Genomic DNA, 27,793 nt, shown 5'->3' with positions numbered 1-27,793 from the left:
ATGAACGGGTAGCCTTTTTAGTTTTCAGTAGTAGCAGATATTATCACACCGGACCCCACGAGTCCCTCTACTATAGTCTGAGGAATGCAGCCCCCTGGACCCAGCAAAGAAACTTCATCTGCAGGGGCTTCTGAGCCAAAGATCATGTGCATCGCCCTGGCAGGAAGGCGTTTGTGGCTGAGTCTAAATGAAACAGAAGTCACTTCATCATACACACACACACACACACACACACACACACACACTAGGGGAACCGTCATTTTCCTACGCACCCTCTGACATCAGCCACCTTCTCTGTAGCGACAGTTTTCTCTGCACTCAAATTAATCTGGGCGATGAAAAATGAACCTCTCCCCCACCCTAGCTGCCGCCTTTCGCCTCACGCCCCCAGAGAAGAGTTTCTCCGCCAGGAAGCCGGTGAAGGTTTTTTTCCAAGTCACATGATCCAGGATGCAGGGGGAGAATCCTTCTTGGAACAGAGATGGGCCCTGAACCGGATCAGATGAGGAGATAAGGTGTGATGCGGGGCAGCCTATATAAAGAATGGACCCAGGGCTGCAGCGAGCACGCAGCCCCGGAGCCCCTGGCCCAGACCCAGCCATGCACGTGCCGCCAGAACCCGTGGCCAGCCACTTGGGAACCACGACCCGCAACTACTTCTGCTTCACCACCGCCACGCTGGCTCTGTGTCTCATCTTCACTGTGGCCACCATCATGGTGCTGGTGGTTCAGAGGACGGTGAGTGGACGGTCTTCCTTGCTTTACCTTCTTGATTGAAGCTCAGCTTCCCCCTCACCCAGAAAAAAAAAGAACTCTGGGAGCAAACTGAACAAAAAGTTTGAAAGAAAAATAAATCAAAGTAGCTATGGGTTGTGTCGGGCAACAAAACGGGAGAAAAGAAACAGGAACTTAGCTCCCTGAAATAATTTGGATTTTTGAGAGAAACTTTATTGGACCATCATCTCAAAACTTTCCAGACCCACATGAGCCAAAAGAGTGGAAAGAGCTATTGGCCTTGAGAAATTAGCATTTAAATCCTGCTGAGCCAGAGATCCATGGGATCGAGGAAGGAAGGAAGCAGCAGGCAGTCGGGAACCCTGGTCTAGAACATTCGCCTGGCTTGGTACTAGGTGATTCCAAGGTTCAATCTTTTCAGCTGAAATGTTCCTGAGGTTTCTGAGACCTCATCCATTGCCCAGGTGATTTTGTTGTTGTTGTTTTTATTTGTTTGTTAACAAGGAGCTAAATGTAGAGGCCAAGTTCTAGAAGGAAGGCAGACAAGCCAGAGAGCTGAGTTGCTGAGCGTGTTGGGCATTTCAGCGTTAAAAACCACAGAACAAATCGAAAGCTTCCTTGTAAGCCGCTGCTTTGAGGAGCTGAGGGTGTGATAAGAAACAGCAGAGAACCAGGAGAAATGTTTTTAATACCTGTTCCCCTGAGATGCCCCAGCACACGCTGTGCAGGGTCCAAGTGCCTCGGGAGATTTACTTTGTTTGCAGTAAGTGGTGAAAGATCTGTTCTTGAAAGTGGAAGGGATAAAGGAGAAAGCTCCTTTACACTTTAGAAATTTGATATCAACTGAGCATCCATTAGTACGTAGCGTACAGAAAATACCACACTGATGGAGGATGTGGCTCACCAATTTTTAAGATTTTGTGTACTTAGGTAGTGTAAGAACTGTACCCACACACATGACATCCTGCCAAAGTGAAACCATGTCTATGACTCCACAACTCCCGCTGTAATGCAATCCTCCAGAATTTGTTCTGGTTTTCCTTCAGCCGTCTCAGGCCAGATGCCCTGTAACTTATCAGTTGCTAAAAGGAACTGGGCTTCAAAAGGCTTTGCCACTTGTTAGTTCTCAAGTGTTACCAAGCTTGGAGATTTAAGTGAAGCTTTGAAGCTCAGATCTCCATAAAAGTGGGAAGAAGGGGATCACTCTATTTGATTTGGATGGTGGAGTTTGTAAAACTCATCATTTAAGGGGTTTGTTGGCACCAACTAAGAGAAACACTCTTAAAAACATCCTTGGCATTGACTCTACCGTTTTCTGCCATTATAATTTGGAATAAACCAGACATGAGTTGTTTTATAGTAATGGCCAGGGAAAAGAAATTGAAGTGGGCCGGAAGAAGTTCCTTAGGTAAAGATGCTGGTAGAGCTGCTGGGGTATGGGAGGTGGAGATGGTGGGATGCAGGTGGCAGTGGTGATATGTGAAGCCAGAAAGCTCCAGAATATTCTTCATACAAAGCCAACTTGAAGCCATATTGGTTCCTTCTATGAAATGGATGGATCCATTCCTTCTATGCGATGGATCGTTCTGCCTATTTGAAAAAAAAAATCCAAAATATGGGGAACTGAGAGGGGACAGGGCTTGAGCAGAGCCACCTGAGAGAGCAGTAGAGTCCATGGCTTGTGCTGCATGAGAAGTGGACAGCCAAAGTACTGAAAAGCTTCTGTCACCCTCTTCTCTTGGGGACTTCTTTTTCTTGCACACCTATTTCTTTGGCTTACCCTTCCTGTTCAGGTATGGGAAGGTGCGCTTTGGAATCTGATTCTACGCTGTGATTTCCTAACTGTGAAACCTCAGTTACTGGCTTCTGAATCAAGGACTATAATACAGTAGCTGTAATATTGAGTGTTGGATGCCTTACACACGTCATTTCCAGTAAACCTCTCAGACATTATCTGTGAGGAGAACTAGGAAAGCATGACTCCTACGAGCCTGAGTGACCAGGGAGGCATCCATAGCAAGAGGGAATGAGGACTGACTTTAGAATCCGGTGGAACTTAGATGAGTGAGAGGCTCAACAGGACCTCTGGGGAAGAAGTCAAAGGAGAAACCTGGGGAGCTCAGATCCCCAGTCCTGTTCCTAACAGAGGAAGAAGCTGGTGGCCACATAGCACTTTCTAAGTAGGCTGGGGACACGGGAATAAAAGCATGAGGATGGCTTTATTGCCATAAGAAATCACAATTCTAGGTCAAAGGGCACATATATGGACCTTATTCAGAACAGCTAAGTCATAACATGTAACAAAGCAGGACACAGGTTACCATAAGACCCCAGGTAAGGAGAGAGGGCATTTCCCCAGCGGGTTTAAGGAAACCTCGCTGGACATGGGAGTTCCAGATCCACTTGAGAAATGAACAATTTCAAATGGGTGGAGAAAAGAGATCTGAGGACAAGCTGCTCCCGGCCAGCGGCAGTGGGCGAGCAAAGGACTGGAGGAGAGAAGTTGTTACAGGGCAGGGGGACGTGGCGTGGCTTGAAAGAGCTCATAAGTTTAAGGTCAAGCTCCATGGGAGAGACAAAGGAGGAATTTAGTTTCAATCACCAATATTTATTGAGCATCTATTCTGTATGGGACATTTTTCTAAGAACTGAATATATAGCCTTGAACAAAACCAACAAAATCCTGCTTTTGCATTGTTTATCAAACTTTCTTTCTAGTGAAGTCTTTAAAATGTCTGTGATTTGCACTTTTCTTTACATACACCAGTACATTTATTACCAAATATTGCATTTACCTCATTTAAGAAAAGTAACCAACAAATAAGGGAAAAGAAAGAAAAAAAAAAGTATAAAAGTCTCTGACACCCTCCCAAACCAACCACCCACCCCTTTTTTGCTAGATAACCACCATGAACAGATTCTTATGTGTTCTTCCAAACATCTGAGCATCTACACATGTTATCATAATAAACCGTTGATGCTGTAGCTCACCTTATACACTTGGCAATATATCTTAGGGAACCTTCCACATCAATATGCAGAAGTCCATTTCAATCTGCTCAAAGAGTCACGTAGTATTGTCTTGTACCAATACCTCATAATTTATTTTATCTGCATCTCTTGAGAGACACTTGTCTTTTTTCCTCTAGAATATTTTTGCCCTCTGTGCACACCTACATCTGTTCAATGAATCCCTTGAGGTGGGAATAGAACATGTATTTTCACTTCAATAAATGTTTTCCATCGGCCTCCACAGAAATTGTCCCCGTAGGCTCCCGAGGAAATAGAAGTCTACCACCCAAGAGGCACCTCCTGACATCAATATGGAAAGAAAGAAAATTGATTGATGGGCTGGGACTGGGGCTCAGTGGTAGAGCACTCACCTAGCATGTGTGAGGCCCTGGGTTCAATACTCAGCACCACATCATAATAAATAAAATAAAGGTATTGTGTTCAACTACAACTAAAAAATAAATAGTAAGAAAATTGATTGATTACTGAGGAAGCCCAAGTGTACACGCAGACAGGGAAGCTGGAAAAGATTGGAAAGTTTAGATGAGATGTTCACACGATTTGTACAGAAAAGCAAAAGAATAAAGCATCAAATTTCTCTTCTCTTCTCAAGAGCCAATGGAATCCCATGAGATAGGTTCCTAGATTACAGCCGAGGGAGGTACGTACATTTCAGAGTGCCTTGGGACCCTGGACCTGAGGGGTGCCTCTGCTCCCTAAACCAGGAGACAGGACTAGTCCAGCCCCAGGAGAAAATGTAAATGGCCACATTCCAAATGGTAGAGCAAGGGCTTATGACGGTTGGATTTTTAAGTACTGTAGACAATTTCTAGAAAGAGAAAGCAGCAGCCTCCTTTCCCTTTATAAGCAAATATATATACATTTTTTTTTTGAAAGAAAAATGTAAACTCACAGTTCCCCCCACCATCCACCAAGAGGGAGGCAGAGCACCTGTTCAAGGGTAGCGAATGCCGGCAGCCAGGGTGTGGTTTGGGGAGTTGTTTTTAAACTCAGGAGCAATGCAGAGGTGAGCTGAACGTTCCCGACACCGGGATGCTTCCCTTTACCTAATAACTTTCATCTGATATCCTATTCCACTTAAGAATAAAAACACAACATCCTCTGAAATGGTTGTAAGGAGCAACCCAGAAGCCGGGCTGGAGGGAAGGAGCCCTCTGGACACAGCAGCACCCTGACTTCTGGGAACTTTCTGCTAAACCGAGGAAACGAAGCCCAGGAATTTGAGTTCCAGACCAACCAGTGGAGAGGGAGATAATTTCTATTTAGGATTTGGGAGGTGTTTGTAGGAGAACTGAACAAGAAGCCAAGCCTCTGAGAATTAGATCGTGTCTTATGCCCCAAGTCCTATTTTGAAACCTCTCACGCAGATTGGCCAAGTGTCAGTGCTTTGTCACATTTGTGCTATTTAAATATATGAAAGTAAGTTACAGACAGTGTGACCTCTCCCCAGCCCGAGCTCCAGTACCCATCTGCCACTTACCAGTGTCATGACCACTGTCGGAGAGCTCATGGCAACTCATGGATACAGCTCATGTTTACATTTCCCCTCTTGTCCAAAAACCTCGTCTGTAGCTCTTTTGTTCAATTTTATTTGGGGACCTGGCATTCATCCTGGGGTCACATTGTGTTGTCAGCTAGAAGGTTGCTGTTTAATGAGTGGTCCTGGGAGTTTGTTGAAAACATAAGACTCTCAGGCCCCACCCAGAGCTACTGAATCAAAATCTGAATTTAAAATGTTCCCCAGATGATGCTGTACACAATCATCATGCCCTTTCTTGTTTGTTTTTCATGACACTGATTTTTTTGAAGGGCCCAGGTGAATTTTGTTATAGAACAGTAGATGTTCAGGATTTGTCTGGAATATGAAATATTTCGGCAAGACTAGTACTTAGGTAATGTTGCGTACTTTTTACTGTACCGCGGCTAGAAGCCTAGGTCGGGATGTCCCACATCTGGATGCCCCAGTTTTGGTGATGAAGGTGGTAGCCACCAGTCATCTCATTTGTAAAACATTTTTTTCTTCTTTATTAATAAGTAATCTATGGAGTAATGCTTTGAAGACACAAACGTTCTTCACTTGGCAATTGTGTCATTTCTTGATGTCACTTGTCTGAGTCTCTTCATGGGCTGAGGGTGCAGAAGGATGCCCAATTCTCCTTCCTTCCACCTTCTTCTGTAAAGTGGAGCTCTCCATGGGCAGGATGCTGGCAGGCGTAGTGGGCAGGGTATTCTAGATGGGACCAGTGAACAGAGGCACAGCCCAAAGGCAGGCAAAACTGGGTATGAAGAGAGGATTGACGGGGCCAGAACCAGGGTCAGTCCAGACTCAACAGGGAAGCAGCAAGAGATAGAGTAGATGGCAAAAAGCAAATAATAAAATAACCTTAACAAAATTAAAAGTACTGATAGAAGATACCAAGAGGCCAGCCTGGCAGCTCCATCCTCAGACAAGAAAGATTTCCTAGACCCATATCTGAACCCCAATCCAGCTCCGTCTCCTAAGGTCCTCTCTCAAGACCACAAGTGTTCTCACTGCCCATGGAGTAAGATCTTCGAGCCCTTGCTACTCCAGGTATGGTCCGTGCCCCTCCAACATTGTCATTACCTGGAAACTCACTGGAACTTCAAAACCTAAGGCCCCATCTAGATCTACTGAACCAGAATCCCCAGATGATGGTAAATCCTTGCAATTGGGAGACGCACTTTTAGCACATTCTGGCCCAATCCCCACTTTCACAGACCATGGAAAACCAGGGACTCTCAAGAAAAATACCCCTGTCCCTGGGGATTTGATATGATTCCATTCACTTTCCCTGTGGATCTTGGAAGCTGTATCCTGCCCTATGACGCAGAGCAGTACCCTCAAAATAACATATCTGATTTGGGGTCCATCCTCTGCTATTTATCACCTGTTGGACCTTTTGTTTTCATAAAGTCACTTCTGTAAGTTATGGTCAACTCCTAACTCTCGGGGTCAAGGTCAAGGGCAAACAAGATAATGCGTTCTTTCTTAGGAGTAGCCCCCTTAAGTGCTTATTCATGTCAGCTTGAAAATGATAGTGATCCTCGTGGACCATGAGCCAGAGCCCATCTTAGGAGGCAGTGTGAGGCCAGAAGGAAGGGGATATGGAATCCCCCTTATCATATTCCAAACATTAGTTGTCTTTGGTCATTTTCAGTCACAGAGGATATTTTGTGTCAAAAGCAAAATTAGGAGCTGATTGCACCCGTACATCATTGCTCTGTGAAAAGAAATGGGCCTTCTAAGTATTTAGAAAAATTAAGCACCCCAAAAGGCCGTCCCCAAAATAGCCACCACTCTTCAGCAGTTGTTAACACTTGATGTACAACATCTCACTCCAATCCACTGGAGGGAAGGATTACAAGGCACTCTAGCAGAGACAATGGCTGGGAAGGGGGTCATTTCGCCTGGGGACTAACAGGCTCAACATGACCATTCTTTCCTCCATACACACAGAGATCTTAAGTTTTGCTGGGACACCCATGAGACTTCCACAGAGGCTGAAAAAAATAATAATAAAAAGAGGAAGTCTGCTCAAGGCAGCGTAGCAGGTTGGTAACCATGGAGATGGAGTTTCCCGAGCTGTTCAATGGAGCTGAAAATGACAACTGGCAAGGGTTCATTTGGTTATATCTGGGTCAGACCTGTCTTACTCAAAACCGTGTCACTGGTCTGGACAAGATGGCATTTCCTCAGCCAGGAAATCCCTAGGAAAGATTTGGGAGAACACTCCAAGACAAGGGACACCTTGCCAACGAGGAAGGCATGGACAGCACTCAGCGTGGTGCCTTGGGGAGAAACAGCTTCAACAAACATCAACATTCACCATCTCTTTAGACCCCGTCTCCACCTCGAATGTGAGGCAGAGTGCTTGTGCAAGGGGAGAACTGGGAGCATTGAACGTCCCCGTGGTTGGTTTCTGAGGACAGCATCTCTCCTGGGGCAGTGGAAGGTACAGGGGAGAATTTCAGGGCAGGATCTGCCTGCCTCTGGCTCCTGAGCGCCTTGGCCTCCTCCCCTGCCAATCAGCTGGATGGGCTAAGATGTCTAGGTTCATCTGTGGCTTTGATTCCCTAATCTTGTCTCCCACAGGCAGCCAGGGGAGCTGTAGAGATCTTGCGCTGTTCAAAACAGAGAGTCCCACTTGTGTCTTGGGTTCCCCGGGCCCTGGGTGAAGGTTTAAGCAACAGGACCCTCTGCCACACCAAGTTGCCTTGCCTTTGACATTTGCCCGTCTGGAGTTAGGCATCCAGGAAGCCTTCAGATGTCAGAGAAGCAGGCCCTTCCCTGATGCCTCCTTCCTGATCAGCCCTCCTGCTGACATTACCTCTTACAGCCTTGCTGCTCCAACTGTGTTTCATGGGCTAGAAGTGTGGGCATCACCTGGGAGCTTGTCACAAATACTGGATCCCGAGCTCTACCCAAACCTGCTGAACGAGAATTTGCCTTTTAACAAGATCCCAGGGTGATGTGTGCACACATTAAAGTTTGAGAAGCAGTGTCTTTAAGCACTCTGATTTTCTCTTCCATAGCTCTTGCCACCAAGTTGTCTTTCTAATTATATATCTGTGTATCTTAAATGACTGCTTTAATGATTATATCCATAGCGTGTCCTTGGATGACTAACAGCACCTACCACTGGCCAGGTGCCCACCCAGTGTGTGTTGAATGGATGACTCTCTAGCACTCCCCCGCTGGGACGGCTCTGCTGGTTTTGCTCTTCTAACATCCTCTCCTGGACCCTGGATAGGCCCTGGGTGGCTGATGAAGTCAACCATGTTAGCGCCACATTTACATGTAAATGTTTTTCTTCGTTCATTTGCATATCATACTAACCCGCAGGCCTGCTTGGCAGTAAGTTAATTGTGTATCAAACTTTGAAATGGTGGTTGTTTTGTCACAGAGGCAACACCAAGGGGAATTTTGTTATGTCAGGTTTTCCTACACTGCATACGTAATTGAGCGACCACAAACAAAAAGCCTTCTTAGTTCAATTAAGAGCTTTCAACTAAGGCCAAAAAAAAAAAAAAAAAAAAAAAAAGGCATAGAATATTTCAGTGGAGACCGAAGAACCTTCCAGACCAAGTTCAACTCCTTTCTGCTGAGAAACTGAGTCACAAAAGTTCAGACTGACTTTCTCCATCCCCAGATCAGTGAGATGCCCAGGCTGTGACTACTAGACACATCCTTGACTCAGCACCACTAGAGTGGGAAAAAGAGATCCATTTGTCATAGAACTAGGTGTCCACGGAAGGCAAATGACTGCATTCCTGAGACATGGTGGCATAAAACACCCTAGACACTTGTACAGCTGCTGAAGTCTTGCTTTGGTAGAATTTAGGAAGTTGTTCCCCCCAGTGTTGTTCTCTCTTTCCTTCTGTAGGTCTTTATTAATATTTCAGTTCAATGCACTGCAGGAGATTTCAACTCATGCAGGTGTAAAATGAACAGGATTCTTCAGTCCTTTCTGCAAAAACCTAAGGGGTGTCTCCATGGCTGACAGGGGAAGAAGAGAGGCAGTACAGGGAAAAGTCTCTGAGATGTTCACTGGGGGAGAACGGTGCCTGTCCACTTCTCTGGACTATTAGCTCAGAGCACCTGAACTACGTCTCTCTTTAGCCCCAGCCCAGGGCCCCCTCCTTCAGCAATCTGCTTCTACAAACCTCTTACTTATGTAAACATTTACATAAGTTTATATTTGTTAAATAGTGAATAATATACATTTGAATGCATGTATAATACAAAGTTGTATTTATTTCATATATTTATAAATATTAGTATGTTATAGTAGGACATAAACTTGTAATAAATCCATGAGGGCAGGGACCCAGTTTAATCACGGTGTCTTGGCATATAAACACTCAATTAATTCAAACTTTCCAACCACAAGAGAGAAAGAAATGTGCCTTCCAGGTTTGTTTATAGCATAATTTCACAAATGAATCAAACATGGGAAATAACCACATATTTATACAATTCTCTTGATTGTTCTTATGTTAACCATGGGAAAAAAATTAGTACACGTGGGGTGGGTGAGAAGCGCTGGACTGGCAGGCGAGAGCTCTAATCGTGGTTCCTGAGCCCTGCAATCGTACTGGGTGGCCCTGAGCCAGCCACTCTGTGTCACCTGTTCTGTCCCACGCTTCTTGCCTGGGAAGTGTGGATAGCAGTCCTTGTCTTGCATTTCTGACAGGCAGGTGGTTAAGCAAATGGTAAGAAGCCTGTTGTAAACTAAGTCAGCAGATGGAGTTTTTAAAATGGAAGAGTCAAATGGAGGGGTTCTAATTTGCACGGTACTTTGACAACCACCAAAATGGAAAAGACGGCAACAAATGATTTCAACTGAATGTCGTTCTCATCCCGGGCTTTCCTTTTCTCTCTTCCAGGACTCCGTTCCCAGCCCGCCTGACAACTTCCCCCTCAAAGGAGGTAAGAGCTTGGCATTAGGAGTAAGATTGTCGCAAACCGTCCAGACGACACCATAAGATGCCATCACCCAGCCGAGAGGCTAGGATGGTGCCCACAGGAGAGAGAGTGGGTGCGGGTGGGGCAGCTCAGGGTTGAGCTGGTGCACCTCGATCACCCCCAGGCGGCCCCATCAAGGGTCTCATCCATGCAAGCTCCCACCAGCTCGCCACATTCCCACTAGTGAAAACTGCAACAGGCATAGGCCACGGTACAGATGCCAATAGGTTATACAAAGCACTGCTGTGTCTCCAGCTTGAAACCCTACCTTGTGCAAATGGGGGTGTGAATCTCAGTCCCCCAGGGAGCCTCAGCTTCTGGTCTCTCGTATGGAAGTAATAGCACTCACGTCACTGAGGTGCTGGAGAAGCCGATCAGACCCTGTCCGTAAATTGCATAGCACAGCAACCAGCACTAATAATCCTTAAATAACTGGTCATGGCCCAAATTCATAATGAAGTTGAGGATTTGTGCAAATAGACTTTCTCTTCACTCTCTCTTCATTTCCAATCACTGGAATTACTGCCTCTATCAGCCCCAGAGAGGCAACATGTAGACTTCAGTTAACCCTGAAGATGAAAAGCCTTGAGATCATCTGACTAAGGATTTCACTGCTCTGAGGAGGAAAAGTAAGCCCTGGAGAGGGGAAGTGAAGTGTCCCTAACCCACATGTCCATCCTGTAACCTTAGAACTGGATCGCAAGCACAGCTACATAACCAGAGAAAAAGGAAGAGAGAAAGGGGTGAAGTCATCATAGACACCAGGATAGGGACCTGGGGACCAGAGGACACAGATGACCTGAAACAGCTCCTCATGCCACAGTATCACACTTGGAATTTCCTTCAGGATACCCTTGACCTTGTCTTTCACCTAGAGATTTAGAAAGTAGGGGCAAAGGGTCCCAGCAGACCAGCATTCTGGATCTGCAGGCATATGAGTAATTACAGCATTGTGAACAATGTCTCGGTCTTGGCCACAATCACTTAGCATGACGTTCCAATTCCCATAATACCTGTAAATCAATGTAAAAAGGAGCAAGGCAAAGGCAGAGGTAAGAAAGCTTTTTTTTTTTTTTTTTATAAAGGTGCACCTAGTAAGTATTTTAGTTTTACGAGCCTCACCATCTCTGCACTTAGCTCTGTGGTTCCAGTAATGAAGCAGTCAGACTGACAGGCAAATGGCCTGGCACTCCCTAAAACATGTTTACATAATGAGGTGACGAGATGGATTTGGCCCATGGAGCTGAGTTTGCTCACCCCTGTAGTGGAAACAGTGCAGGATTTGGAGTGAGAAGCCTCCGTTAAATTGTAGCCCGTGTTCCTGTGGAGATTTGCAAAGAAAGAAATACCCTAAGCATGTGTAATCCCTACACCCTGCCCCGGTTCCACCACCACCTCCACCTCCACCCAGATTTTCCAAGCAAAACTGGCTTTCCAATTTTTGAGAGGAAGTAGAGATCTATAAGATGGACATGGTCTCAAGGGCAAGGGCAGTTTTGATTAGCAATAAGCCTCAGCCATTCCACCACTCAGTTCCCTTACATGTGGACGCTCCAATCACAGCCTTCCGAACCAGGAACCCTGACCAGTGGTTCTGGCCCCACGAGTTTGCCTTAGTCCCCAGGAGAATGGGAAAAAGAAGGACCATTAGCCCCTTCTTGCATGGCCAGTGACATTTAATGAAGGGCACATTTCCTCTGAGAATGAGTCCTTTTCACGTTTTTTTGATGTTCAAAATCCTTTCATTTACAAATACAAGTTCATACAGGTGCAAGTTAACTTGGTTTGTTTTCTGTCAATCATTTGTTTTGCTTTAATGATCATAATAGGCAAAATTTTTTAAAAGCTTCCTGCTTCACACTGGTCTCTGGATTTTCATTTGTGGACGAAATTTTTTTGGTTCATAAAAATCCAAAACTTTGGGAAATGTCGACCAGACTCTTTACTTGGGCCATGATTGGTAATATCAGAATAGGCACTGGTCCAAAACCAACCTCAGTTTACAATTTCATATTTCTGACGCTAGATTTTTAAATATCTAATAATAATCCCCACTGGGGCTGTGACACCTTCTGTACCTCCTTTGCATTGGCTTCTGTCCCAACCCTGAGGGTAAGCAACATGGGGATTAATACACCCATAAATATTCCATGTACCGGTAAAGAACTGAGGCCCAAGGAGTTGGGGCAGTGTGAAGACCATTCAAGGAGTTAGTAGCAGAGCAAGAATGAGAGAATCCAGGGCTTGTCCCCATGTCCCTTGAGATGCCAGGGATCTGCTGAGTGTGGTCTCTGACTCTCTCTGCTTACAATGCTTACAAGTTCACACTTCCCTTAGCTTGGCAAACTACAAACTCTGCAGGAGGGTTGGGTGGAAAGAATTATCACCATGGGGCAAGTCACGGGCTCCAAACCTGGCCTCCACCCCAGCAGTGTGGGTTCTCTGGGCAGGTTTTTCCTACTCTCTAAGCCTCGTCTGTAGTTAAACACAGTGTTCTAAATGAACTGAATGAGTCCTTTCAGCTTGGACACTTTCTGAGACTGTGATTCTCTCATCCAACATGTAAAGATTAAAAAAAAAAAATGTCTAACAACTACCTACAGAGAATCTGAAGCCAAGGCCCTTCCCCCAAGAAGCTCTGAAACCAGCACAAGCAGCAAATTGCATGTTTTGGAAAACAAATAAAGCAAAGCAAAACAAAATAACATTTCAAGACATGCTAAGCAGAGGAGAATTATGTTCCAGAAATTTCTGGGAGGAAGCTCCAGGGACACATGAGGCTTGTCGCTAGAGAGGGCAAGGGTGTAAGCTTGCCCTTTGCTATAGTGGGTGTTGGAAATCTTTCACCATAAGCAGGAAACCAGAAGTGGCCAGAGCCTGGTCTGCAGGGCTGTACACACGCCAAAGTAACCTCACACGGGATACGCTTAGCTTCCCGGAAACCACAGAGAACCACAGCTGCTTTGGTAATGAGTCCTAACACAAGCCTCCCATCCCTGGCCATCATAGCCCCAGCCAACTGTCACCTCACACCCACTGCCACTGTGCTTAGGACTCAGGGACCATTCCAGAGGTTCAGGTGGAGCTGGGAGCCAGGAAGAGCCCTGGGAACAGAACCTTGTCCCATGCTCTTCTCCTCTGTAGGTCTTAGTCTGTCATCTAGAAGATGGAGTTAACAATAACTCCTGTACAAAGCTACCTCAAGGGTAGAATGGGACTGCAAATATGCCTGCAGCTGCCACCTGGCTGAGCCTACATCCCAGGCCCGGGGTCCACTCCTCTCTTACACAGTCACATAAATGGCTCATCCCAGACGCAGCCTGGAGGCAAGGAAGCTGGGGTAAAGAGACATCCGGGATTTTGCTTCTCTTTGGCCACTTCTGGTTCTGATTTTCTGCTTCCACGAATTGTGAATCGCACCTGTGCACGGGATGTGGCATATCTGCCCAAATCACAGAACACAGCCACATTGGCCTTGATTTGCCCAGAGTCCCAACGGCAGCTCACATTTGTGTCTAGAACATCCATGTGAGGCAGGGCAGAAGAGTATTCCAGCCCAGCGCAGCACACCATGCAGAGTTGAATGTGAGACCCTCCATTCTGTAAGACCCCAGCTCTCCAGTCACCGGGAATCCTCCAAGAGCAGCTAGCTCCCCTCCTGTTGGCCCAGTCCCCTGCCACGTGGGCTGCACATTCCTTCCCACCTGTTTTTATATCTTTCTCCCTATTTCTGCACACCCCCCTTCCTCTCACAAAGTCTACAGAAATTTAAATTCTACTGACTTTATTTTGAAGAACAGTTTTGATGCTTTGGGCTCACCCTTAGGCCTTCTCAGGGTTCTCTGGGTCTTTTCATAACAAAACACCTCACTACCCAAAGAGTTCTAGAGGAACCTGCACTAGAGGAATTCTGTAGACAGCCTCCTTATATTCTCCCACTGCAGCAGTCGGAGGCCCTGACGGAGAAAGTAGTGACATCCATGGTCATCTATGACAGACTAAAATCTGTGCTCATTCACTCCTTCAGACCCCAGGGATAATGATTAGCCCTCTTTTATGTGTAAGGAAATAGGAGCACAGAGAGGGCTACTGAATTAGCCAAGATTTCACAGCAAGCAAGCAGTGGGGCAAGACCTCAAATCCCGCCTGAGCCTTGTGCTTGGCCAGGACTGCATGGTGAAATGCCACACCCCACACACCTGCTTCCCAGCTGTTTCTTCTCATGTGTCTGAAGCATATCCGCTGTTGTTGAGTTCTGGGGCAGAGAGGGCCACTGGGGACATGTGGGTTTGTACAGTGGGGGACTGGGGTGAGTTCATCCTGACTGCCTGTCAGTTGGGAGGGATTTGTCTTTCCTGCAAATACCATAAGGCCTCTATACCCTGGGGTTCCCCAAAGCCCTAAGGAAATTGAACCCGTAGGTAGAACAGATGTGGGTCCTGACTACCCCTTCAGAGCACCCCTACCCTGGCCTGATGTCTGTCTCCCCCTGGAGACAGGCACCAAGGACAGAGAAGTAGACTGGAATCCATATACCTCCCTTCCACTCCCAAGGTCGGAAGTAGCTCATTTTCCTCAGAGAGTCGGATTCCCCATTTCTGAAGTGTAGGTGAGGGGACTGAGCCAGGTGACCAAACATGGGATGGATTTGGCTTCCAGTATCACCTTCCGTAATCAAAGACACATCTTGGGCTTCTTTGACCACGTTACTACGCCGACATTGACAGCATTTACAGGGCTCGGCAAGCTACTCTCCTCCCCTCTCCCCGTGCTAAACAGAAAATGTGGACAATAAAAGAGACCAAGAAAGGTTGGCTCCCTAATGAACCACCCAGAAAGAAATAAGGGGAATGAACAGGGGAGGCCACCTTCTCCCCAATACTCAGCTATCTCTGATGCCCTATGGCCAGGATCCAGGTGGCAGCAGCCCCTCCAGGGCGAGGTGGGGGAGCAGCAGCCTCCTCCTACCCTCCCCTCCTTCACAGCAAGGGGCAGTGCTCCTGCTCAGGGGGTAAATTGGTTTTCCCATCATCACAGGCCACAAGGAGCCCATTTGCTTCTCCATTTCCTTAAACCTCCTCACTAAAGCCCACCTTGACCTTGCCGTCTTTACCTTAAGGCAGCGCTAATGGAAATCAGGAATCACCGTCCAAGAAATGACTAGGAAATAAATGAGCCACTCAGAACGCAGTGCAGTGGGGTCCCAGGAGGCCACCTAGCATTCTGCAGTCATCTGCTCCTAATCCCCACACCCAAACACAGAGAGGAGGAAGAAGAAACAAGATGCAGAGAAGGCAAGGGGGTGGGGGCAGAGGAAGAGGAGGAAAATAAAAAGGAGAAAAGAGGCAAGTCCATGAAAGACGTGAAAATTTGAATCTGAACTTAGCACATAAAAATCACAAGTCTCTGAATTGAGGGGAAGTCACAGGGTTCACCATCCAAATGCCTGGGAAAGGAAGGAAGCTGAGGGGTGAAGGGAGGGCAGGCCTACTCCTCCCGCTGGTTGCATGAGATTCGTCACTCAAGTTGGCTGGTCCACTTGAGTGTCTGCAAACCAAGCCGCGCACAGCCTGGGCCGGGAGTGAGAGCAGCCACTGTTTGCTACAGTGTTGGTGGAAGACACCAGGCTCCTTTCAATGCACCATCTCACTTTGCCTTCCTGCCACCTCTTAAAGTAGGGATTATTATTGCTGTCACTTTGAGGAAAAGGAAAGGTGGCCTGTGCAAAGTCACACAACTAGTAAGTAGCACAGGTGGGATTTGAACCAGTTTACCCAACCCCAAGCCTAACTTCCCACATGCTGCTGTACTTGCGCATCACAAACAAGCTGGGCGGAGGGCTGTATGTTATTTAAAATGTTAGCGGCTTTCACTATATGATTTCAGACTCACCTTCCTTCTAAGTTCAAGACTTCTAAGGTGCTTCTTAAACACTCCCGATGCTTTTAGTATAAACAAATTCCAAGAAAATATCCAGAGTCAGAGAGGTTTATCTTATATATTGCAACAGGTGAGGATTGAACTCCAGAGAATCTTCAGGGGATTTGTGTCGATGGGCTGTTGTTTATGTGCTTAATTCTAAGTGTGCCAGAATGGGTTATTCCCTATCTGGTTGTCCTTTGTTTAATAATCGGCTCATCCTGCAGCCCGTTTCTCCATCACAAGTCGACCTGGTGGCATCAAGGAAATGGTCCAGCTGCAGCCCTTTGAAATGAGCCTTAGGTTAAAGATTCACCTGGATCCCAAATTCCACTGAAAGGGGAGACTCCTCCAGATGTCACTGTTGAGACTCTTCATAGAGTCTCCTAGGAAGATGGAAACCAAAGTGCAGAGTCATTAGGATAATCTCTTTGCTTAAAAGGATTAAAATGTTTTCAACAGATGAAAGGAGGATTCTGCCCACCTTCCTAAAAGCATCGATGGCCTCAGACACTTAGGTTCGTAATTAATTGAGAAACTCCAATCCATCAGATAATGTCATGAGGTTCGCTTTCACAAGCATTTCATTAGCCAAATCACTCTGCTAAATGACACTGCTAAGCTGTGCCACTGTAACAACAAGGAAATGAGCACAAGGGAGAATGGAGCTATATTTACAGAGGGCTCCTCTGGCCACATGCCCCGATGGTTACTCAATATCTAATCTCATTGCATTGCCCAAACCTGCCTACGTTTGCATGGATTGTTACTATCCTCGCTTTACTGCTGTAGTAAGAGGGACTCAAAAAAGGGGAGTGATGGGCCCAAAGCTCAAAGCCTGGTCCTGAACCCAGGTGCTCTCTTTTGAGATGCACAGTATCTGCCTTGACTTTATGTCAGCAGTGCAGTAGAGCTGGAAGGGGCTTGGCACTCAGACCATGCACCATCTGGTGGAATAGCTGCATGGTTTTTTGTTTTGTTTTGTTTTGTTTTTTGCCATGTAGAGCTTCCCTGAGCAGTGTCTATCTTTCTGGAAGCCTGATTGTCCCTGACTTGCAACTGGGCATGGTCCAGCACACAGGCCTGAAGTCATCTGCTGGCATGCAGACCAGGGAGAGATGGGACCAGGGAGGCTCATTAGAACTTGTTTGCCCAGCACTTCCAGCTGTCTCGACAGTTTTCAGTTCCAGTGTCTGTGGTGGCTGCATTTCACTCTCCCTGCTCCATGGAATAATGAAAAGACAGGGACAGAGCCCTGGACAGAGAGTCAGGAGCCCTGTGTTCTGAATCCAGCTCTGCCATTTACCTACTGTGGGGTCTTGAGCCAGACTCTCAGTGTCTCTAGGTTCAGTCTTCCCACTCCTAAATCTAGGACCTCCGTGAATATGACATCTAGTATCCCTCTCTATCCCTCATACTATATCTCAAAGTGGGGCCTAGTTCAAGGTTGCCAGAATCCTGATCTTCTAGAGCATAATCCTCTCAACCATCTTGAGCAATCTCTGTTTCTCCCTCTCTACTCTGTGCAACTGGCCAGTAGGGATTCCTGGGCACATCTTTCTCACCGACCTTCCAAAGCCACAGAAAGTCCATGATCTCTCTAAAAGAGGCAGGAGTTTGGAAACAAAATCCAACATGTAAACTCCATGCATATGAAGATACTGATCCTCAGAGGAATTCACAGAGTTCTTTGGTTATCTGAAAGACCGAATATTCCCACAAAAGGAATGTGGAGCCCAGGGCTCTGGCCTTGCCTCTGTCACTCACTCTGGGTGAACTAGGACCAGCTTGTTAGGGGTGTGACATTGGAGAGCAAATGAGAGCAAATGGACCAGGTGCCTTCTCAGGGAACTTCCATTTCTAAAAAACATGCAAATTCTAACAGAACCAGACTCTTCATTATTTAGATTGCCCCCAGAGCTAGAATGTTCTGTTTTCTATCACTTCTGGCATCTGAAAATTTGAATGTGTGAACACAGCTTCCTACCGTGGGCTGAGCAATATGCCCACAGAGAGAGAGAAATGGGGCCCACTTTCTGTGCCCAGCCCCTGACCCCCACAGCAGCCCTGGCAGGGGACAGCCGAGACCACACAGCCTACCAGAAAGAGCTACAGAGTCCCTTCTTGATCCCAGTCCACACTGTTCTCCATCTAGATAGGGACACAAGAGCCCAGAAAGAGGAATTCTGAGAGGCTCACTCCCAGGCCATCGATTCAGCCACTCCCTGTAGACAGTTCTCATTTCCCCGACCTCACATTCTGATTTTTCAAACTAAACCTCCTCCAGACATCACATCCAGCAGGAAACAAGAAGATGTGTTGCTGCGCACGCTCCCAGTCCTCAAAACTCTAGGGACATTGCCGGGTTCCAGCTGCATGAAGAAACCTATCCTTTGATAAGTTGCTCCTTCTTGTTTTTATACCAAAAAAGAAAGACCTATCATGGACCCGCAGGGTGATGAGGAGACAAGCTACATGGCTGACGATCCACAGAATGTTATCTAGCTCTTGACATCTACCTCACAACCCCCAAAACAGCCGTGACTGGTCAAATACCTGAGCATCCAGCTCTGCGATATAGAGCACAACTTGGGTGTCCTTCATGTAGGTCTTTCCACAACCACATGGCTATGAGAGTGGCATTGGTCTTTAGCTCAAGATTTCACCTCCTCAACTTCCACTTGGAGCCTTAGTGATTAGACCCCAGAGATCAGGCTGCACTGTCTTCCTGCTGGCAGCCTTGTCAACAGAGATTGTGCCCTCCTCTGGGGACTTGCTCTTCACCCTCAATAGCCCCTCTGGTGTCCTGCTTGCTCTGGTAATATCTTTTTTTTTTTTTTTTTGAACCAGGGAGTGAACCCAGGGGCGCTTAACCACTGAGCTATATCCTCAGCCCTTTCTAATTTCTATTTTTTTTTTAACTTTGAGTCAGGGTCTCACAAAGTTGCTTAGGACCTCACTAAATTGCTGAGGCTGGCTTTGAACTTGCAGTCCTCCTGCCACAGCCTCCTGAACCACTGGGATTACAGGTGTGTACCACAGAGCCCGGTTGGTATTAGCATTCTTGAAAGAAGCTGTGTTTTTCCTTTAGCTAGACGCCATCTAAAACACTCTTTAAGAAAAACTAAACTACGTCATGCCATTTGACTCCAGGAAATGCAAATGCTTCAAAATAAGGGCTTTTTTTTTTCCATCCTTGGGTTTCTCAGAATCACAACTGAGGTCACCCCACTAAACATGTGAAGAACAAAGGGGAAAAACAACAACAACCAAGAACCTGCATGTGTGAGGGGCAAGCCTGGGCTTGTAACCGGCCACGGCTGGCTGGTTTGTGGAAGCTCACCTGAGGCAGGTGTCACAAGTGTCAAGGAGAGAGGGGCCCTTTGGCCAGTGGCAGAGCCTGTGTCTGACTTGATAATGCTGACTTCACCTCAGGCACAATTCTTGTCTTCCCGACTCCTCTGACCTGCAGCCCTTGGAAGAATGAGGCCTGTGTTATTCCAGCCCTGGGAGGAAAAGGAGGAAAAACACCCTCCTCCATCCATCCTACTGAACTGGTCTCCACAAGGGAAATAAAAGAGATGAACTAGATGATTCCATTCAACAAACATTGACAGGGCTTCTCCTGGTCAGGGCAGTGGGGATGGATAAATAGTAGTCTCTGCCCTGAGTGTTTACAGGAAAATAAGCAAACAGAGCAAGGGGCAGAGAAGGTCTCCTGGAGGACGTGACTGCCAGGTTGTGTTCCCACGGTGACTGGCCTGAGGGAGGTGGGGATTCCAGGTAGAGGAACAGCGGGTGCCAAGGTGGAATAGAACGCTACCTAGCACCCAAACTCCAATAGAGAAGTCAGGAGCCACCCAGGTGTTCGAGTCTGCACAGCCCGAGTTTGATCCTCCACCCTGCCATCAGCTAACTGTCTCATGGAAATTTCTCATGAAAATTAAGTGAAATAATTTCCATAATGTGCTTTGCAGAGTACCTAGAAAACAGCCATCATTGCACACACATTCGTTATTGTTATCAATATTACTATCCCGGCTGTTGTTATGGTGATGATTATAAGTAGGAGGACAGAGAGTGAAAAGGGAAGGGCGAAGGTGGGGGGTAAACCTGGAGAGGTCAGAACACGAGGGGCTACAAAGGCCGTGCTGAGGAGTCAGGCCTGGTCATGCAGACAGGAGATGTCAGAGAGGGGTTCCAAGCAGAGATTTGGGCAGACGTACCTCCCTGCAGTTCCTTCTGCCTTTTTGCTCTTCAGCCCCAAAGAGGAGGCTGGGCCAGGGGACTGTCTCATGAAGGTGACAACCTCTAAGGAGAACAAGCAGCTCTCCGTGCTGTGGTTCTGATTCTACACACCCAAGAGTGTGGGTGTGGGCTGTGGCAGAGGACTCGCACTCTGGCTGAGGGATGAGAGAAGCACGTGGCCCAGATTGCAGCTGGCCCACCAGCCCTTGCCACCAAAGGGGCTTTGGGCCAGAAGCTCTTTGTGGATCAAGGGCCCCCAGCTGGGGGAGCCTCCAGCAGTGAACCGGCTCAGACAGCAGAGGGAACTCTTTGCTTCACTCTAGCCACTTCAAGGCCCCACAGAGCTTTGAAGAAGCCAGCAGGGACTTTCTCAGGCCCGAGCAGAGAGGGCAATGGAGAAGTTTGTGAGCCCAAATAGAACACTCAGGGAGCAAACACACCAGGGTGTGTCCACCCCATTGGATGAGTCAATGGCTTCCTGGGCTCTGATGGATGGACTGAGTGGTCATCTCTGATGACATCATCAAATGATGTCAAGGTCCATTTAGAGATCTCCCAGTTTTACAAAGTAGAAAATGGAGGCTAAGAGAAGAGAAGAGATTTGTTCCAAATAAGTTGAGTCCATGAGAGCCCAGGAAGCCATTGGCAGGAAATATTTGGGTACTTCTTTGCATACAAAATGATTACTATAATAAGAAAGAGTTAATCCATCATCTCTGATAAACATATTAAAATATTAAAAAATAAATTTCTTAAACACCATAATACTTTAATGCCATAATTGCTGTTTTTCCCTGTCAAGGAAGCTCCTGCTAAGATATCTTTAATCCTTTTCCTTCTTAAAATTGAGTAAAAAGATGTTTTGTCTTTGTCGTCTAGCAAAATGGCCCAGAATAGGAAACGTGGCCTAACTTGGTCAGAGAGACATGGAGAATGTCAGCATTTCCTCACACTTGTTTGACTTTGAGTCTATCATTGACCATCTTCAGGCATCATGGATAACTCTGCAGGGTTAGTCTGAAAACAAGATTAGATAACACTGGTGAAAATACACAGAGCAGGGTCCTACATGCATGCAGCAGGTAAGATGGAAATAATTAGTATCACTATTCAAATTTTGACAGCCACTACCTGGTGAGTGACTTAGGACAATGGATCTGATCCCCAGGATTCTCTCAACTGTCAGAGGCACTTAATAAGGCCACTTTCATGGATTAGATACAAAGACCACACAAGGTAAAGTATGAGGAAGGATGAGAAGGGCCTCTGGCACATTATGGAAATTCAGGTCATATTCCTTCTACAGTCTCCTATAAAAGCCAAAGAGGAAACCCTCAATAAAAATAAATTTTAGAAAAGTACAACTTCTGAGATATTTGACAGCATAAGAACTAAAGAAGTTTTCCTTTTACTTAGAAGCAAAACAGTAACTGTCCCCATCACAGGGTCAGGGGAAAAGATCCAGTGACTTCAGTGTCCAGAGCAGCAGAGGCAATTCATGTGTATCTCCTTGTTTTTAGGAAATTGCTCAGAAGACCTCTTATGTATCCTGAAAAGGGCTCCTTTCAAGAAGTCATGGGCCTACCTCCAAGGTCAGTAGCCAAATCCAGGATAGCCAGCCACATGAAGGCCACTTCCTGTGGCCTTTCAGCAACTTCTAAGCAGAAGTCCCAATTAGAGGCCAACGGCTGGCCCAGTGTGACCTGCAGCGTGTTCTGGATTGCCTGCACACAAGACCTTTCAGCATTTGAATTTGAATGCCTTGGGGAACAGGAGAGAGTGTTGAGTTCCAGAGCCACAAGTCTCCTCTTTCCTCAGCCCCTTCATGTTGCCTACCTTGTCTCTGGAGGCATTTTTGACCCCTGTCCCCACCTCCCCCACCATCACCCCTTTCTACCCAAGTACCTACCAGTTTCAGCCAAGTACACAGTTCTTTTCCTAATGCAAAGGAACCCGGCTCCTAATCTCTCCTCTATAAAGTTATTCACAAGGGAACCACAAAATTGTCTTGTCCCCAGATTGACAGCTTAATGAACATGTTGGCACAGGGCCTATTTGCATATTGCAAAATGCTTTGCCATGTAAGAGGCTCCTGATAAATGAAATAAGAGGCACTTACACTGCAAAAGAATGAGATATGGAGGAAATGGCCAGGATTCTCTGAATAGCTATTTTGCTCATTTTAAAAATTCAATTTTGCACATAGATTAGTTCTTACCTTTCAGTTGAATTGCAATGAAATTGAAAGGAAAAGTATATAAGCAATTAAAAGGCATCCTGTCAGTCAGTGCTGGCTTTTATCTGTTAGCACCCAGAGACTTGGCTTCTGACATAAACATGTCAGCTTGGAGGGTCTGCTAATTCTCTGCTTTTCTACAAATCCCAGATGGCAGAGCCCCTTACTGTACACCCGAGGGGCCTGTGCAATTATGTTTGGCTGCCCTTTGGAAAGAAGGGACATTCAAAAATTCAAATAATCAGATAAAGGGTACATCTTAGTGGAGAGTCTATTGGACAACTTGATACCTGAATTGGTTCTTAACTGCACAGTATAGAATGTCCTTTCTCTGACACTTTCCTTAATCTCTCCCAAATAGTAGTCACACACTAACTGCTCATTCATGATAAATAGACATGACATTCAGTCCTTCTGCAGAATACAGCCAAGGAGCTTATAGTCTAAAAAGGGAAAGATAATAATCATAACATCATAACATAATATGATAATAGGTGACGGGGGAAACATTCCATAGTAGGTAGAGTGCACTACTGTGAGTGTTGTGGCCCTGTAGCTTTGAGCATTGGAAAGGAAGAGAGGTAATTTTCTACTTGTACCTTGAATAATAAGTAGACCCTTGAAGGAGTCACATGAAAGATATTCAGATGGCTGGGTCATCAGGCAACATGATAGAAAACATGGCTCTTAAATGGGAACCTTGAACAAAGACAGAGTGTTCTAATTTGTACCCTCGATGTGGTTAATAATTCTCTTTTTTATACTTTCCAGTGTCCAAGCATCTCAACAATACCAAGTTGTCTTGGAACAAAGATGGAATCGTCCATGGCGTCAGATACCAGGATGGGAATCTGGTGATCCAGTTCCCAGGTTGGTATTTCATCATCTGCCAGCTGCAGTTTCTGGTTCAATGCTCAAATCATTCCATGGACCTGAAGTTGGAGCTCCTCGTCAACACAGAGGTCAAAAAACAGGCCCTGGTAACAGTGTGCGAGTCTGGAATACAAACCAAAAACATATACCAGAATCTCTCCCAATTCTTGCTGGACTACTTGCCAGTCAACACCACCATATCAGTCATGGTGGATAAGTTCCAGTATGTGGATACAAACACCTTTCCTCTTGAGAATGTGTTATCTGTTTTCTTATACAGTGGTTCAGACTGAGAAATTTCTCTTGGCCTGCAGAAGAAAACGACTCTCTACCATACAGTATTTCATCCGTTCGTCCCAACACTTGGGCAAAAAGAAAATGTTAGAACAAGACTGAACTCGCAAAGGGTATTAAGTAGTATACGTCTCCTTCTGTCTGTTGGGAAGATACAGCTCCAGGGTTAAAAAAGGGAAGTATTTTTCAGGTAGAAGACAGGGAAGCAGTGTGGTATGGTGGGAAGAGCCCTAACTCTCTGGGCCTCGGAAGGGAGTGGGTTGCCCCAACCCAACCATTCATTCACTATTTAACCTTGAGCTATGCTTTCCCCTCCTGGAACTCAGACTCCAGATCTGAAAAATTAGGGGATTTGGTTTGAATCTCTCCAAAGTTTCCTTCACCTCAGAAGATCAGACCTGTGAGCTGAAATTCCAGGCAGAGATCTGGAAGGTCCCAACCAAAGGAAGGCCCCACCTACCAGTATGAACTGATGGTATCACTAACATCTGACTGCATGTCATCCCAGCAAGTCAGAATGTGGGGACAATGTTCACCTGCCTTGCAGAATATGCCATGTGTTCAGCAAACACCCCACCAGCCTACAATGGCCAAGGTGATATGGTCATTTAGCCAGGAAACAGCTGCTGTCATCTCCTGCATGATATATGGCTGTTTTATACTTCAAATAACCCTTAGAAAATCAGTTCTGTGATGGACTTTTAAGTCCCGACAAAGTTGTTGATAGACAATGGTGACGCTGGAAATGGGGAGAACGTAGGAGCCCGGCAGCCTCCTGACCTGATTTGAGCAGCTGGGAGAGTTCTCCAGCTACATCAAGTTTGACACTCCCGCATCGTCTTTGAAAGAGCGCCTTATTTGTTGGAGGACTTTGACAAACATCGGAGTTGGAAGTGTAAACCCCTGAGGATAGAGTTGAGTGAGAAAAGAAGACCGTCTGCTGCTGCACAGAAGAGTGGAGCAAATGTTCATTTTTTCAAGAAGGGAAAAGGTCTAAAAAAAAAGAAGAAGAAGAAGAAGGCCAGGCACCGTGGCGCATGCTTGTAATCCCAAAGGCTCAGGAGGCTGAGGCAGGAGGATCACGAGTTCAAAGTCAGCCTCTGCAAAAAGCGAGGCACTAAGCAACTCAGTGAGACCCTGTCTCTAATAAAATACAAAATAGGGCTGGGGATGTGTCTCAGTGGTCGAGTGCCCCTGAGTTCAATCCCCGGTACCACTCCCCGCAAAAAGAAGAAGGAAACCGCAGCAGTTGTGGTATGGATAGAGAGCAACGTGGAAAAAACAAATGACCAAGGGGAAAGTGTAAGTCCCTCTCTGAGCAGCGTGCCTTGTCCACCTCCTCATAGGTCACCCCTGTGAACCATTCAGTAAAGCCTACCTTTCTCTTCAACTCTTTCTAAGAGTAGATTCTGAGGGAGGAGCAGGCATTGGAAGAGGGATTGAATTCCGTGAGCCAAGTGGCACATGGTTAAAAGAGAGAGGCACACAAAGCTAGAGAATAAGGGGATATCTGGCATTTTAGTTGCACACTAATGGGTTAGGACTCGTGAATTTCCATTGGACAGACTCATGCATTCTTTCTTTTAATTTAATTTAATTTGTTCTTTTTTAGGTCTACATGACAGTAGAGTATATTTTGACATAGTATACACTCATGAATGCATTCTTGAAAAGGTACACTCAACCTAATTGTGTATAAACAAAGCAAATCTTCTTCCCTCTCATTCCTAATTCATTTTCACATTTTACCAACTGACTTTCATGCAATGAGTGGTTCTTAATCTGATTTGCCACACAATGCTCAGAAAACCAAAGGCACAAAAATAAATAGATAGATAAATAAATATAAATATCAATAAGTCAAAGTCTACATATATAGGACTCATGATGATTAAAACCAAATTCTGTTACTCTGGAGGACTAAGCATCCCTGGGAATTTTATAGCCAAATGACACCATCTATGCAAGTGAAACAAATCATTTACCTAACTGAGGTCCCAGGCTACCTAAAATATAAGCCTCTACAGCAAAATGTCAACTTGAGCTTAGAGACCCTTCCCTCTTTCTTTCTCCCACACCCAATCCAATCACACACAGTATACTTGCAGAACATGTAGAGGAAGGTGATGGTGAGTTGATGAACAATACCAAGTTCAAGGTAGACCTGCCCTTGAAAAAAAAAATCACATGACCTTGTCCATGTTCACTAACTTTTTTTTCAACTGGCCTCCCATCATCTAGCCAGGCCTCCCATAACTGCACCACCTAATTCCTCCTCAGAATCCCCCAGTCACACAAAAGGTGGCTCAGAAAATGGCCCAGTGCCCAGAAAGGTTTCAATATGAATAGTCACTAAACAGAGGCAGAGCTGAGGGAAGGTGGTCAGATTCACAAACAGATGAGACTTCCAGGATCCCTGGAATACACTGGCTATTCCAGCACAGGGGGAAAAAACCCTTTAATTAAAAGTATCCAGAAGTCAGCCAAGTGTCCTCTCTGGTATGCTCCTGAGACATCAGCTAAGCCCAGTGGAATTCCTATCCGTGGGAAACAGATGCTTGTCAAGTCCTGGCTAGAATTTGAACCCAGAATCTGGTATCCTATCTCTGTAATTCCCCACTAGACTTTATTGGAGTTCTCCTGTGACCTTTCATGTACATATGTGTGTATGTGTGCATACACATGTGCATATGCATCTGTGTATATGTAGACATATATTAATATGCATATATATATATATATATATATATATATATATATATATATATATATGTTTTTTCCTACTCACTATTTTATAGGTCATCTACTTAACCTGAGTTCAGGGGAGGAAGCCTGTTTCTTGCTCTGGGAATTGCAAGACTTATATATGCTTATATTTATTTTTAATTAAAAAGAGAACAGAAAAGAATATTTCTTCCATTCCTCATCAGCTTATTTAATAACTATTAATATTTTGCCATATTTGCTTTTGCTTCTTTTTAAAGTAAAAGAATACATAGAGAGTTAAAATCCCACTCCTCCATCGATTTCTCAATTTCCTCTCCAGAGGTTATATGACCACTGCCCAGACGTGTATGTGTATGTCTTTCCCTTACGTAATTTTATATTTGTTTTCCCATAGGAACACATAATACAATTTTGTGTGATTTTTAGAATGTTAATAAATGATATCATGCTTATATAATAGTCTGCGACTTGCATTTTTATGTAACATTGGAATTTTCAGATCTACTCTACATGTGGATCTAGCTCACCCATTTAAATGCTCTGTTCTCCCGTTTGAATACACCATCGGGGGTCCATTCTCCTAGGTATGGACATTTAGTTTGCTTACAGGTTTTTGTTGTTACACAAAATACTGCAATAAACACATCTTCTTATACACCTCCCACCCCTTGTTGCCATTTTTCTAGACAGCAAAAATATTCTTGGAAAAAATATAGATGGAATCCCAAAGCTGCTGTCTTAGCCATGACTATGGAGGGGATAAGCCCACAGCAGGAGCTGAGTCTTTGGAATCTGAAGTGCTCTTTCTATCTAATTACTGTTCTGCTGTGTACATCCATTCAAAACTCATATCCTGAGTACTAATGTGATTTACCGGACCCCACAGTAGGTGCCAATTTACAATCCAGCATGGTGTGTGCCTTTGAAACCTGCCTTTCCAAGGCACTCTGGGGCTTCTCTGGATCCATCTCTTTGCTGAAGAGTGCACAAAGGACAAACACAGCCCCAGAAGGAACTTCCTACCCCAAGATCAAAGGTGTAGATTCCTTAGGGTCTGGTCCCTACTTCCTTGTCCACTGTCTCCCTGGATGACTTAAGCCACTTCAAAGGCTTCAAGTAACATCATTTTGCCAGTGATTATAAACTGCATTTCCAGCTTTGACTTTCTCCTAAAGCCCAACCCAATACATTCTGTGGCCTTTAGACTTTACCATAGTTCTCTCTTTAGACATTTGAGACCC

General features: G+C 45.6%; 1 protein-coding gene across 1 annotated transcript; it reads left to right on the top strand.

The window, feature by feature from the left end:
* The first annotated feature begins 261 nt into the window (after window positions 1–261).
* Tnfsf8 (TNF superfamily member 8) lies at window positions 262–27,216 on the top strand. The gene is made up of 4 exons (XM_027949418.2): window positions 262–738; window positions 10,177–10,219; window positions 21,943–22,014; window positions 23,430–27,216. The coding sequence occupies exons 1-4, from the start codon at window positions 544–546 to the stop codon at window positions 23,822–23,824; spliced, it is 705 nt and encodes a 234-aa protein (XP_027805219.1). The 5' UTR covers window positions 262–543; the 3' UTR covers window positions 23,825–27,216.
* The last annotated feature ends 577 nt before the right edge of the window (window positions 27,217–27,793 follow it).

The sequence above is a fragment of the Marmota flaviventris genome, chromosome 13, assembly GCF_047511675.1.
Source record: "Marmota flaviventris isolate mMarFla1 chromosome 13, mMarFla1.hap1, whole genome shotgun sequence".
NCBI classification, from domain to species: domain Eukaryota; kingdom Metazoa; phylum Chordata; class Mammalia; order Rodentia; family Sciuridae; genus Marmota; species Marmota flaviventris.
The sequence above is the reverse complement of the archived record's forward strand: the minus strand, read 5'-3'. Positions and strand labels throughout refer to the sequence as shown.